Raw genomic sequence first — 15518 nt, 5'->3', positions numbered from 1 at the left:
TAGTTTTCTGGGACAAAAATCATCTATTTAAACCACTGTGGACTAACTTACCCTGGCCCTCGTTCTTTTTACTGGAAGCTTCTTGGTAAGATCTCCAGACTACCCTTGTAGAATCTGGTGTATCCCCCATGTCATCAGACATAAACAACAGGAAGGACAGGCCTGTTGTTGGTGTTCATGCTTGGTCTGAAGTGGCCAGTTGGATGTGCAGTGTGAAAAGCTAGGTCAGCATCCTTAGCAGGATCCTTAGTGTCACTGGGACCACAAAGAGGAGCAGACTCTGGATCAATACTGAGCTTGTCAAGAGCCAGGTCAGCATTGTGAGGAGGGTCCCTGGTGTCGCCAGCGCGGTGACCAGGAGCAAACTCAGGGTCAGTGTGCGGTTGCCATCTTTGGTGCTCAGTGCTGACGGCCAAAGCAACTGGACGGGCCAGTCCAGCCTTGTCCATGTCACCCACGTCACCCACATCACCAGGGCAGATAGCAGGAGCTGGTTCAACGTGTGCGGTAGCCCGCAGTGCAGCAATTCTGTGCTCAAAAGAGTTCAAACGGGGCACATGCAGATACCCTGGCTTCTTTTCTTTAACCTTTAAAAATATTGAGATGTTACTTTTCATTAAACATTAATATCACAGTCTTGATTTTAGTCCCCAAATGTTTGTTGTTTAGTCTAATTTTATCACTACAGTCACTGATATCCTGTAACCTCTGCTTCCTTTCTGCTTGAGTAAAAGGCCCAGGGTTTTCAGAGACCTCAAAAGGGAACCTGCTCAGATTTATGCCTTTCTTCCTCTGCTCTTTGCTACCTAACATCATCATTCTCTGTATAATGGGGAGATATAAAAATAAAAGGACAGAATGTGTCCTCTTCAAATGTTATGACCTGGGTTTTACATTCCAGCCAGATTAATAGAATGTGACAATGAGGAGCTTCGAGAATGAAAGGAACCTCTGCCTTCTGTACTACATAGTCCTTTCCCCATGGCCTTTCACAATTGTTCATTGGGATCCTGAGATAGCAAAACAGTGAAAGTGACCTGAACATATGTAAACAAAGTGTGTCACTACCCATAGCAGTGGGGAGCTGCTGAGCTGCAAGTGTGGGTTCTGGAGTCGCCTTCTGACCTCTTACTCCTTAACCATGACTGTTGTATGTGTGAGCAATGGCCTATTCCAGCACCACTGTGGTGGCTTGAATGAGAACAGTCCCCATACACTCAAACATTTGGATGCTTGGTCCCCAGTGGGTGGGACTATTTTGGAAAGATTAGGAGGTGTGGCCTTGTTGGAGGAGATGTTTCACTGGGGGCTGGGCACACTTGTGTGTGTATATTCGTGTGCTTGTGTGTGTTATGCTGCTGCTGTGTGTGAAGACCAGAGAACAACTTTCAGGAGCTGGCTCTCTCCTTCCCTGGGTGAAGCAGGGTCTCTCTCTGCTTCTGTTACTCTGTGTTCCAGTCTGGCTGGCTTGTGAGTTTCAGAGCCGCTCTATGCTCTCAGCCTCCTCTGTGGATTTAGGGTTGCTGGGATTATATATGTCGGACACTTGCTACTTGTAGTGCTTCCTGGGATGGAACTCAGGTCATTAGACTTGCAAGACAAGTGCTCTGACCCTCTGAGCTGTGTTTCTGGCCCATATATGTATGTGAGTTTGTTTGTTATCGGTTCAGAATGAAAATGATAAAGAGAAAACCATGAACTTGGCATGTGAGCTTTCTCTTTTTTCAAAGCTGGGTGTCATCCATGTACACACCTGTTATGTGTACATAACCTTGTATGACGGTGCCTCTTTGCAGAGATGTGTTTGGCAATCTGTTAGCATGTGGTGGAGAACTGATATTATCTATCTCAGTCTGTGACTTTATACTATTTATACTGCAATTAGCAGGTGGCTTCTGGGAAAGTCTTGTGTTAGTCTGGTTTTCGGTGTGTTTAAGAGTAGAAAAGTGATGTCTTTTTTCTTTCAGACACATGATTGATTTCTTTGAAGGAGGGAAACTATAGCCCTTTTGGTTTGCCAGACTCTGGCATGTCTAATATCTATTTGCAATTATTGCTATTGGAGTTCATATTCTAATCATTTGCTTATCAAAGATGTGGTTCCTTTCATGCCCACTCTAGCTCCTGCGTAGTTATCATACTCAACACCATTGTCATTTACTTTCCACATCATCATAAAAATTCTACATTAGTGTTAAATTCTTCTATTTGTATTAAGTATGTTAACTTCCTAGGTTGTTACTCTTACAGTCTAATGAATTTTCACTTAAATCTTAGAAGATGACTGGAAAGTGAACGTATGTGATGAAGAACATAAGAATGATTTGAGAACATTTTCAAGCTAGGTTTCTTTTGTCTGGAACAATCCACAGTATTGAAAAGACAAGCTGTCCAGAAGATACTATCTTATTTTACAGTAAAATACTATACTTTTCCACATGGTGGGAATTACCTTTGTGGATATTTCTCTTCTAGAGTCATCAGGTGCAGGCTCTTCCTTAGGATGAATAATAAGTTCAGCATTTTCAAGTTGTTCATGAACCATCTCCTTTACGTTTTCTCTGATGTATTTTTTGAGGTGTTTGTACTGTAGTGTACTCTGCTGGTCTACTGTCACCTCATCTGTTTTCACAGAAGGCCATGACCATAAGGATGCACATTCAACACTGCACTTCTCCATTTCTTGTTCTTCAGTGATTTTCTATAGACAAGAAAACTGAGGGTTACTCTGATTGATTCAGACTCATGGGTTTTGTGTTTTGGTGCACTTGTTTTCAAAATGGCTTTTTTTGTGTCCTTACATTTTATGGGATATGGGACCAGAAAAAGTAAGAAACTACATAATATTTAACAGGAATTTCTTTATATATGATCAGCTACTCCAAAGTCACTAGACTATCAATAATATATGTAAATAATGTATAGCCTCAGCTTACATCGGAGAGAAACATGAGCCAAAAAACTTAACCTAGTAAATGTTGATAAGAATGAACACATATTATTTCATACTTATTTATATATTTATTATTTTTTTCAAAACATGAATGACATGCATGGTTCTGGATCAGATATAAGCTCTCAGCTGCTGCTCCAGTGCATGCCTACCTGCCTGCTGCCATGATCCCAGGCATGTTGGTCATGGATTTTCCTTCTGAAACTGTAAGCAAGCCCTCAACCAAATGCTTTCTTTGATAAGTTGCCTTGGTCATGTTGTCTTACAGTGGTAGAAAATTTATATACACAATCTATGTTAAGAGTCACTAGATTGATTTTATGCCTTTATTCCCTCTCTCGGTATAGACACTGAAGACACCTAGAGACCAGGAGGCAGAGTTAATTCTCTAAAGTTGTCCTGAGTGATTGGTAATAGGAAACTACAAATTTAAGCTCTGGGAATGATATTTTTATTTCAAAATAACTTAATGCCTATTACTGACGCATTGCTCATAACATCAATTGTTAATCAGGAGGCTTAAATTTTAAGATACATGTGTCATTTGGGGACATTTTACAAACAGGTCAAAAAACATTTTCAGAGTAAAACTGACCTCAATTGTAACTATATTTTAAAAATCAAGTTTATCTGGAAGTTACTACAAATTCTAAGAGTTTGTTTTGTAAATTTCTATACTTCTGTACATTTTTTGGTCTCTATACTAAATTTTTATGCAAATTATAAACCAGAGATAAAAATGCAATGGTTTTTCAAGCAGAATTTAGATCCATATGAATTGTATTTAGAGCAATGAAGCTGTTAAGTCAGAGCACCTTGAAAAAGTAAGAATTATGAGAGGGATGTGATATCTGATGCTATGTATAACCTACTCAACTGTAACCACTACTAACCTGTTAAAGCTTACATATTCTCTTGTAGGAGCAGAATTTTTATAATATAAAGGAAGTAGAAGCTTGTTTTAGTGACAGGACTTCAAGCCACATTTCATGTTCATGGACAAAAGGCTCTAACACTGAGCCACATCCTGAACCCTAAATTCAATCCCATTTTCAGGACCTATCAATAATTTAAACCATCTCAATATAAGTCAGTACTGACCACCGTAAAAACACTAAAGCCTTTGCTATGATGTATAACAAAGAGTTTTTAAGTTCTAATGTTTATAGTAGCAAAGTAAGTGACATAAAGAAGTAAGTTCAGGTCCTTAGCACATTGATGCACATGCATGCCTCATTTATAGGGTACCAGTCTGTAACCCTGGATCCAATTCTTTAAGAGCAACTGAAAACCCTGATTGTTCATGAAATTCCTGGAAGTTTAACTTGTAGATGTAATTCTGAATGGTCTTATTAAATAAGAAACACAGAGCCAAATACAGTTAAAAGCTCAGAGATCAGAGAATAGTAGCCAAGTTCTAAGACCACTTTCTTACCACCCAGTGCCGCTGTTGTCCTTCCCCTGAGAGGGACCTTCTTCCTGTGTGTCTGTATTTTTATTGCTTTTTTTCCTGCCTTCTCATTGGCTCTAAACCCAACCACATGACTTTCTCATCACTGCCTGTCTATACAGACCTCCAGGTCTCTATGGTTGGTACTTGGATTAAAGGCATGTGTCATCATGCTGGCTGTGTTCTTGAATACACAGACTCTGCCTGCCATGTGATTGGATTAAGGGCGTATGCTACCACTGCCAGACTTCTGCTTCAAGGCTATGACCTCTGACCCCCAGGTAACTTTATTTATTAGCATACAAATAAAATCACATTTCAGCACAAATAAAATATCACCATATTTCCCCTTTCTATTCTAATAAAAAAGGAAAATACTTATAACTAATATAATAAAGACTATATACAATAAGTACAATAATTATATATAATATATACAGGCAATAAATACTTAAACAATGTCTAGTCCATTTGCATTTGACAAATTCAGCAAAAATATTCCATTATCTATTCTATTTTGGTGAGTCCAAAATGTACCTGATTCACTTTCTATCCTAACTTATATTACTAACAGAACTATCTTATAATGTCTTTCAAATTTATACACTTACACCTCTTTAGTGAGTTTCTTTTCTAAAATTCTTTTTTAAAATTTTTTATTTCATAATTTAATTTAATTTTACATATCAGCCACGTATTCCCTTGTCCTCTCTCTTCCCCGCTTCCCCCCAGCCCACCCCCCATTCCCATCTCCTCCAGGGCAAAGACTCCCTTGGGGATTCAGCTCAACCTGGTAGATTCAGTCCAGGCAGGTCCAGTCCCCTCCTCCCAGGCTGAGCAAAGTGTCCCTGCATAAGTCCCAGGTTCCAAACAGCCAGCTCATGCACTGAGGACAGGTCCCAGTCCCACTGCCTGGATGCCTTCCAAACAGTTCAAGCTAATCAACTGTCTCACTTATCCAGAGGGCCTGATCCAGTTGGGGACTCCTCAGCTATTGGTTCATAGTTCATGTGTTTCCATTAGTTTGGCTATTTGTCCCTGTGCTTTATCCAACCTTGGTTTCAACAATTCTCACTCACACAATCCCTCCTCTTTCTCACCAATTGAAATCCTGGAGCTCCACCTGGGGCCTGGCTGTGGAGCTTTGCATCCAATTCCCTCAGTCATTGGATGAGATTTCTAGCACAACAGTTAGGATGTTTGGCCATCTGATCACCAGAGTAGGTCAGTTCGGGCTTTCTCTCAACCATTGCCAGTAATCTATTGTGGAGGTATCTTTGTGGATTTCTGGGGACCTCCCTAGCACTTTGCTTCTTCCTATTCCCATGTGGTCTTCATTTATCATAGTCTCATTCCTTGTTCTCCCTCTCTGTTCTTGATCCAGCTGGGATCTCCCGCTCCCCCACTCTCGTTCCCTCGACCCTTGCCCTTCTTTACCCCTACTCATCTCCAGGTTGTTCATGTAGATCTCATCCATTTCTCTGTCATTGGATGATCCCTGTGTCTTTCTTAGGGTCCTGTTTTCTAGGTAGCCTCCCTGGAGTTGTGAATAGCAGTCTAGTCATCTTTGTTTTATATGTAGTATCCTCCTATGACTGAGTACATACCATGTTTGTCTTTCTGAGTCTGGGTTACCTCACTCAGGATGATTTTTTCTAGAACCATCCATTTGCCTGCAAACCTCATGATGTCATTGTTTTTCTCTGCTGAGTTGTACTCCATTGTGTATATGTACCACATTTTATTTATCCATTCTTCAGTTGAAGGGCATCTAGGTTGTTTCCAGGTTCTGGCTATTACAAACAATGCTGACATGAACACAGCTGAGCAAGTGCCCTTGTGGTATGATTGAGCATTCCTTGGGAATATGCCCAAGAGTGGTATAGCTGGATCTTGGGGGAGATTGATTTCCAATTTTTTGAGAAACTGCCATATTGATTTCCAAAGTGGCTGTACAAGCTTGCATTCCCACCAGCAGTGGAGGAGAGTTTCCCTTGCTCCACATCCTCTCCAGTGTAAGGTGTCTTCAGTGTTTTTGATCTTAGCCTTTCTGACAAGTGTAAGGTGGTATCTCAGAGTCATTTTGATCTGCATTTCCCTGATGATTAGGAATGTTGAGCAATTCCTTAAATGTCTTTCAGCCATTTGAGCTTCCTCTGTTGAGAATTCTGTTTAGTTCTATAGCCCATTTCTTAATTGGACTGTTGGGCATTTTGATGTCTAATTTCTTGAGTACTTTATATATTCTGGATATCAGCCCTCTGTCAGATGTGGGGTTGGTGAAGACCTTTTCCCATTCTGTAGGCTGTCGCTTTGTCTTCTTGACCATATCCTTTGCTCTACAAAAGCTTCTCAGTTTCAAGAGGTCCCATTGATAAATTGTTTTTCTCAGTGTCTGTGCTACTGGTGTTACATTTAGGAAGTGATCTCCTATGCCAATGTGTTCAAGACTACTTCCTACTTTCTCTTCTATCAGGTTCAGAGCAACTGGATTTATGTCTTTGATCCACTTGGACTTAAGTTTTGTGCATGGTGACAGATATGGATCTATTTGCAGCCTTCTACACATTGACATCCAGTTATGCCAGCAACATTTGTTGAAGGTGCTTTCTTTTTTCCATTGTACAGTTTTAGCTTCTTTGTCAAAAATTATATGTTCATAGGTGTGCGGATTAATGTCAGGGTCTTCAATTAGATTCCATTGGTCCACATGTCAGTTTTATGCCAGTACCAAGCTGTTTTTATTACTGTAGCTCTATGGTAAAGCTTGAGGTCAGGGATCATGATGCCTCCAGAGGTTGTTTTATGGTACAGGAATCTTTTGGCTACACTGGGTTTTTTGTTTTTCCATATGAAGTTGAGTATTGTTCTTTCCAAGTCTGTGAAGAATTGTTTTGGGATTTTGATGGTGATTGCATTGAATCTGTAGATTGCTTTTGGTAAGATTGCCATTCTTACTATATTGATTCTACCTATCCATGAGCATGGGAGATCTTTCCATTTTCTGACATCTACTTTGATTTCTTTTTTCAGGGATTTAAAGTTCTTGTCATATAGGTCCTCCACTTGCTTAGTTAGTGTTACCCCAAGGTATTTTATATCATTTGTGGCTATTGTAAAGGGTGATGTATCTCTGGAACACTATAACTATGAATTTTCAACTAACTATAACTATAACTATCTAATCTTCAACTCCCTCAGATACCCAAGAAGGAAATAGTATTACCTAAAAAAACAGGAAGTGCAAACAAGTGACTTCCAAAAAATTGTGAGTTGACAGAAACAGCCAGCTGCCTGGACAGTCACTCAAGGTTTCTCTGCAATGTTGGGGGCATCATCTTCAGCCTATAGGCTTAGCATATCCAACAGACTCATTTGTGAAGTAGGATGTACACAAGGCCAACAGTTCAACCTCACATTTGGTGGGAGTAATCCATGTACCAGAAACACCTGAATTCCACTAGTGTCCTGTCTTGATTCAGGATTTTAAATTCTGGAAATTGCTCATTTTTTTAAATTCAGCTGTCCATTCTTCTTGGCTTGTGTGGCTTCATCTCAGCATCCTGTTCTTTCTGCATCCCATTCTTCTCAGCTTGTGTGTAGCTTTAACTCTGTTATTAAATGTCAGTCTGCCATTGAGAGGTTAGACTCTGTCAGCTTAGTTACTCTTTCAAGAATAACTGTTTCAGCTACTGTTCCACTGCACACCAGAAGCCATCAGTCCACTGCCTGTTCAGCTGCCTTCGAAGAACAGGGCACTATACCTTTTCTAGATTGCAAAGGCCACTTCAGGGATGGTGCCATATTGTCCTGGCCTCAGAGGATGCTTGTTGCTAAAGCGACCACACTTGTCTTGGCAAGAATCGGGAGTCCTTTGTTTCGTGTCCTATCTGTCTATTTTGTCCTGTTTGTCAGCAGTTGATTCAAGGATACTTTGTTGTCCAGGGGCTAACATTTGCCACAATGAAAGTTAACTCCATATGAAGTTTCTTCAATGCCCATATTTTCTCTGAAGTAGATTGGTACTGCCAGGAGCTGACATGTCTCATAGTCATAAAAAAAGGAAAAACTTCTAAGTTATTAAAACTTTTTAAATTCCATAGTCTGTAAATCTCTGAAGGGTTTGAAGATGACCTGTCTATCTAAAATATATCTGCTCAATCTTGAAAAGACACCTAATATGACTACCAGTTCGAGTAAAATGTCTAACTACTAACTTTCATTTCTTTATATCCTAATAGTTGGTAATAATAACGCTGAAGGATTAGCAAATTGGATTACATTGTTAAATGAATTGTATGAGAACAATATCTTGAACAAGATTAGAAATATTTGTATGGCATTTTCTAACAATATCAATTTCAATATATATAATTTGTATACAATATACAAAAGTCCAATCTAAGGATGACTGGACTGCTACTCACATCACCAGTGAGACTCCCTGGAAAACAGGACCCCAAGAAAGACATGAGGATCACCCAATGACGGAGAAATGGCTGAGATCTACATGAACAACCTGGACATGAGTGGGAGCAATGAAGGGCAAGGGTCGAGGAAAAGAGAGCAGGAGATCCCAGCTGGATCAAGAACAGAGAGGGAGAACAAGGAATAGGAGACCATGGTAAATGAAGACCACATGAGAAAAGGAAGAAACAAAGTGCTAAAGAGGCCCACAGAAATCCACAAAGATACCCCCACAAAAGACTGCTGGCAATGGCCGAGAGACAGCCGGGACTGACCTATTCTGGTGATGGGATGGCCAAACACCCTCATAGTTGTGCCACAAATCCTATCCAAGTACTGAGGAATCTGGATGCAGAGATCCACAGCTAGGTCCCAGGTGGAGCACTGGGAGTCTAATTAGCGAGAAAGAGGAGGGTTTGTATGAGCGAGAATTGTTGAAACCAAGGTTGGATAAAGCACAGGGACAAATAACCAAACGAATGGAAACACATGAACTATGAACCAAAGGCTGAGGGGCCCCCAACTGGAGCAGGCCCTCTGAATAGGTGAGACAGTTGATTGGCTTTATCTGTTTGGGAGGCATCTAGGCAGTGGTACCAGGTCCTGTGCTCATTGCATGAGTTGGCTGTTTGAAACCTGGGACTTATGCAGGGACGCTTGGCTCAATCTGGGAGGAGGGGACTGGACCTGCCTGGACTGAGTCTACCAGGAAGATCTCAGTCCTCAGGGGAGGCTTTTCCCTGGAGGAGGTGGGAATGGGGGGTGGGCTGGGGGGGAAGGGGAGGGGGGCAGGAAGGGGGAGAACAAGGGAATCTGTGGCTGCTATGTAGAACTGAATAGTATTGTAAAATAAAATAAAAGGAAAAAAAGAGAAAAAAGTCCAATCCAATATAAAGTATTTAAAACTAGTAATTGTCTTTTAAAAGTAGATTCATAATCTATCTTTTTATCTATATTGTATCTATATCTTCTTTTTACTTTTCAGAGTAGATTCAATAATCTACCCTCTATTCTATCATTTCCATATATCATCTTTTTAAATAAAAACCTTAAATCTAATCTCCTTTGCTTAGCCCTTTTCCTTACCCTTAACAACAACTTGTAACTAATCCTTCTAAACAATGAAAATCATTCCAAAACCCATTAAAAGACCAAAAAACCACCCCCCACACCACCTCTTTGGGAATGTATGCATCATATTCTTAAAATTGCTTCCTGCTGGATATGGCCAAAAGCATCTTTATTGTGAAAAGAAAAATTTTGGGTTAATTATCAAATTCTAGGAAAGGTAGATATATCCTTTGTTGTCCAGTCTGAGCATAATGCCAAAGTTCAGGGCTTATCTCAAGTCCTTGTTCAAGTAAGTAGTCTTTGAAACTGGATCATCTCAGCTAGCAATCTCAAAATTGCTCTGAGCACTTTGTAGACCAAAGCTGATTTGTAGATGTTTGTCAGCTTAGTGGTTTTATTATTGTCCACGTGGAATTATTGTTGTTGTGGGGCCCCATCATCTTCCTGGAGACTTCAAATTTGATGTTAAGCCTAGCCATGATTTCCTGCAGAAAACTGATAAAGACTTGAACACAAAGACATATATATGTAGGCAGCTAATTAAAGCCTTTTTTCTAGAATTAGTTAGTACTCTATATGACCATTAATATCTTAACAAAGTTTAATATATATATTAATCTTGTGAATTTTGATATAAAATTCATAATTTAAGAAAAGTTTAAAGAATCAGAATAGAATCAAAGAATTGAGATTAGTAGTAATAGAATAGTCCCTTAAATTTTTTGTTTGTTTGTTTGTTTTCTCCTGCCCCATATCAGAAGATGGTTCTTTCTTCTGGCATGATACAAGGTGTTTGCATTTCCTTTTAACAACATGCTTGGGTTTAAAGAAGGAGAGAGCCATTCTCCAACTCCAAAGCCAGCTTTAAATTCTTGGGACTACAAGAAGACCAATAGTATTAAATGTCTTTAGAGAAGAGCAGAAAGAAACATTTAGGAAGACTTATGAAATTTTACAGATGATATACCAATAGGCCACTTTACTCTTTTTCTTGGGACCTTTTTTTTTTAGATGATTTGTCCTTTTTCTTCAGTTGTCTCATTTGTCCAGTGTTCTTCAGATTCCTTAGCCTTCATTCTCCTGAAAAACAAAAACAAAAACCTTTCCCCAAGACTAACTTTGGGGAGGTTCCTTTTTGGCAAGTTATATCTGATTAATTGAAAAGGCATGTGTTAATGGTATAAGTTAGTTTAAATTGGATGGTCATGCTGGTTGATGAACTATCACCTCTTCTAAGTAAGAGGTCTCTCTTGTTTAAATCGAACTTTTATCAATTTTGATGGTATCCACAGCTTATCTTCTCCTATAGAAACAAAAGCAAAACCTCTTGCAATGTTTCAGTTTGTGGAAGGAACTAAGTGATACCAGCTGTTGCCTGCACCCAGTCCCATCATGTCAGTGGTTTCCAACAGCTTGTGTACAAAGAAAGCATTTATGTGTGAATTTTTCTTTCTGTAGTATTATTTTTATTAAAATGCTAGAATATAGATAAAAGGATTCAAACAATGTTTCTAACTCGTTAATTTATCCCTTATTCACATTGAGTTTCCCCAGACTCTTAAATGGACAATTGATTCCATAGGATGAGTGAAGTTAAATTACTAAATGGAGTCTTACTGCTGCTGTTATAAACTGTATATAAGCTGCATGGATCTCAGTGCAGAACACTGCCACACTAATGATGTCAGGGTCTGCGAGTTTAATAGACATGTTGAGATAGGATATAGCCTAGCTTCAATTAAAACAAAACAAACCAACAACAATACAAAAAACCTGATTATTTGAGGTCACTGTGTTGTTGACCTAATGCCAGAACAAAAATAAAGGGTCAAGAAATCCTTAAGGGGCCAGACTCCATTCATTAAAAGAACACCCATTGGAAAATTTCAACAACTCTTATAAATGTCTGCAAATGACTAATAGCTGTAAGGAAAACAATGTTATACTCAAAGTAAATGTCAATGCAAAATAATATTTGTATTAACTTCTTCAACATGGAAAAAGAAAGGCTGACAAAGGGGGAATTACATGGGATAGATATGGAAATCAGACCTCCATTATTAAATCTAATTTCTTCCAGAGATGCCTTAAGTAGCTGAGATCTGGGAGTTCCCATACTGCACTGATCACTGGTTCATATCTAGTATCAGAGGCTGGAGGGATATTTTTACATAAATATTTTAACATTTCTATGCCCAGTTCCTATGAGATGTTGTATGCTATACAATCTTTTGTGTCTGTCCTCTCACTTAGCATTTTGAACTATTGATACCCTCCTGGCTATATGCAACATAATCTGCTGGGGAAAAGCCATCAAGAGTCTTACCCAGCCCTGAATCCTGTGAATTGAGATAATGACCAGCATGGCAAGATAGGACCATGCTGCAGTAGACAGCTTCACCCTATGTAGTACACAGATGTTAAAATATATACATATATTCATATAAGTGAAGTTTAATGGTGTTACTATATAATAGGGATCAGTTTTTCTCCCAGACACCATAGTCTATCAAAAAGTTCAGTGCTAGGCATAGGCAATGCTTTTTTCAGTCCCATATATATATCCTCCCTCCCCAAATTAGGAGATATTGTGGTGATTCTGGATTAATCTTCAAAACTCAATGGTATGAGTCTTTTGTGAGGATGTTATGTACTTGAGTCATAGAACATGAAGAAATCAATCTGGTACTAACTTGGAAGCTTCATCCCTCTGGGCTAGCTTTCAAGGCATTAGAAGGTGGTTTTCACACTACCAGAGAGGAAAGATCATCAACAGTCTTAACCAGCTGTCAACCCTGTGAGCTACAATAACCACCTTACTGGCAAGCTATGCACACAGATGCAATAATGGTATGAATTCTGTGGGAGTAACCAACCACTTTCTCGCTGGATTTAAAAGTTCCACAAAGACTTATAGCTGATACTGTTGACAGGGCCAAACACCCACAGCTGGGTAGAGCATAGGCCCTAGGGGAGATCCTGCTATTATCTTGCTGTATTGAACTCTCTCCTGAGTTTTAACTTTAGACACATAGAATATTGCATCTCCCAACCACTGTTAGAAAAGATTCTCTTTACAGTAGACAATAATTATTAGATACCTACAGCCCCAGTTTGTCAGCGTACACAGGATAAGGGCCTGTGGAGCACTCAGCTTTCCGTGACACAGCTATATCACAGCCTCAGATCCCTGGGCTTAGGAAGCATATCAGAAGAAGGGAGAGGAAACCGATTGTAAGGCCCATAGGTAGTGGATGTCCACAACAAAACAGTACTTGCTGGCTGAGACAGGGTTGCTGCACAATTAACTCATAGACACTTTAACTGCATGCAACACACATGTACAAGATCTGGCCAACCGACATCCCAGCATTAATGAGGGAGGGGCTCATGAAGTCCCACCCTGTGAGGAGCTGTTGAAAGCTGATGGATGCTGAGGAAGGGGACTAAGATTTCTTCAGGGATGCAGCACACTGAGGCTATCCACGGTCCAGTAATTTTCTTACATCCTCGTACACTAATTGCACTCTGTTATCTTTTTAAAGAAAACGTGAATTTGGGAAGGAATAGTGTTGGTGACATATAGGGACGATTTGGATGGTTGTAAACTGTGGTGCATTTGATCAAAATTTGTTATATGTATGTATAACATTTTTAAACATTAAAATAAAATAAATTTTAAAAATAAATATATTCTCCCTATCAATAGAAACAGGGAACAAACACAGTACTTTGTGATGGGTCTATGAAGAATGGTTGGAGCCCAGAACTCCTCCTATATCAATATTTCAAAACTAAGGTGGATACAATAGCTGACACAATCAGATAAGAGCCAAACAAGTGTCAGGACTTTATCTTCAGTTTGTGATATGAAATTTGAGGTACTCAGAGGACTAGGAAGAAAGAACCAACTCAATAGAGTAGGGGGAGGTGGCCTTACTTGGAAAAAGTACATGGATTCGAGAAAATGAATATTTGTAAAATATACTTAAAAATATAAATCCAGGGCTGGGAGCCATGGCTATCTGCTCCTGGGCCAGTCACTCTGTCTAGTGCAAAGATGGAACATGGTCTTTGTAGAGGCCATGGCCTGCTGGTTTGTTGGCAGAACTGGTCAGTGATCCTCCAAGGCAGCCATGGTAGAGCCACAGCCCATCTCCAGTGACCTCATGGATGAGCTCACCCTCAGTTGCTGCTCAGATCTAGACCCCAGCACCAAGGGCTTTTTATTGCAGCAAATGATGCTGAGAACTAAGGACCCTAAGAAATCCCTATGTTTTTGTTTTGTTTTGATTTTTGTTTTTTGTTTTTCAAGACAGGGTTTCTCTGTGTAGCTTTGGAACCTTTCCTGGAACTCACTCTGTAGCCCAAACTGGCCTCAAACTCACAGAGATCCTCCTGCCTTTGCTTCCTGAGTGCTGAGACTAAAGGTGTGCGCCTCCACTGCCCGGCATTCCTGGATTTATATGCTAGAGTTCTTAGAGTGACATTACTCCAAAAGTTTGATTTTCCCTCTATTTTTGGCTTACAAAAATAAGAATGACATTCCTAAAGATAAGACTGAAAGAACAGCAAGGATGTTTTCTAGAAAAGCTACACTTGAGTTGACACACAACTGGGGCAGTGAGGATGATGAAACCCAGAGTTACCACAACAGCAATTCAGACACATTGGGATTGCCATTCCTGATGTCTATGATGCCTGAAAAGATTTGAATAACCAGGAGTCACGTTTGTGAAGAAACCCGACAATGGCAAAATGAAAGGTCTGGCGTTCATTCAAGATCCTGACGGCTACTGGGTTGAAATTCTAAATCCTAACCAAATAACAGAGATTACTTAGTTCTGTAAGAATTCTCCTTTGAGGTGTTGGTGACAGTGGGGACAAGAAACTATGATACAGGATGCTAAGGCACCAGAAGCATTGAGAGCTGATGGATCTTTGCTCTGGTTCAAGTCATTCTGAAATCCTTTTCGTTATCCTGTTTCAGTGGTTTTTTTTTGAAATCCCCCCTCCTCTGCTTAGTCAACCTAATTTTCAAGTACCAGTTTATCTTATGACTTTGACAAACTTGCGTGACTTTGCTTTTTAGATAATAATTAGAACGATCCCCTTCAGAGACTGCATTTGCCACCCTGTCTCTTAAGTACTACTCAAGTCTGGTTTTGATTCATCATTTAAAATTTTGTTTCAGGGCTGGAGAGATGGCTCAGCCGTTAAAGGCTAGGCTCACAACCAAAAATATAAAATTTTGTTTTAAATGTTTCTTTTGGAGGGGGCTGTTACCTTTTGGGGTTTCAATTCTTCAGAAATAACTTTTCATAATGGAAATTAAAGAATACTGAACAGAAATGAAACTTCATATGTACTTCAACAGTATAGTGTTTATTGTACAAAAGAGAAGGCACTCGAGAGCAATTATGAATCATGCTGAAAAGGACACTGACAGAAGTGTGTGTGTGTGTGTGTGTGTGTGTGTGTGTGTGTGTGTCTGTGTGTGTGTGTGTGTCTGTGTGTGTGTGTGTGTCTGTGTGTGTGTCTGTGTCTGTGTCTGTGTCTGTGTGTGTATTACTTTCA

The 15518-nt window shown here is 39.7% G+C and overlaps 1 protein-coding gene across 10 annotated transcripts in view; it reads right to left on the bottom strand.

The window, feature by feature from the left end:
• The window catches only part of LOC102902981 (uncharacterized), a 119191-nt gene that overhangs the window by 720 nt on the left and 102953 nt on the right, over positions 1-15518 (bottom strand). For all 10 annotated transcript variants that reach the window (XM_076553171.1, XM_076553169.1, XM_042262921.2 and 7 more), the window contains 2 exons: positions 2453-2701; positions 52-587 (listed from right to left, as the gene is read on the bottom strand). In XM_076553171.1, the coding sequence (XP_076409286.1) occupies positions 135-587; positions 2453-2701 (702 nt within the window). In that variant the 3' untranslated portion in view covers positions 52-134. The remainder of the gene's footprint in view (positions 1-51; positions 588-2452; positions 2702-15518) is intronic.

This window comes from Peromyscus maniculatus, chromosome 17 (genome assembly GCF_049852395.1).
Source record: "Peromyscus maniculatus bairdii isolate BWxNUB_F1_BW_parent chromosome 17, HU_Pman_BW_mat_3.1, whole genome shotgun sequence".
Classification (NCBI taxonomy): Eukaryota; Metazoa; Chordata; class Mammalia; order Rodentia; family Cricetidae; genus Peromyscus; species Peromyscus maniculatus.
This window is presented reverse-complemented; position numbering and strand designations above follow the sequence as displayed.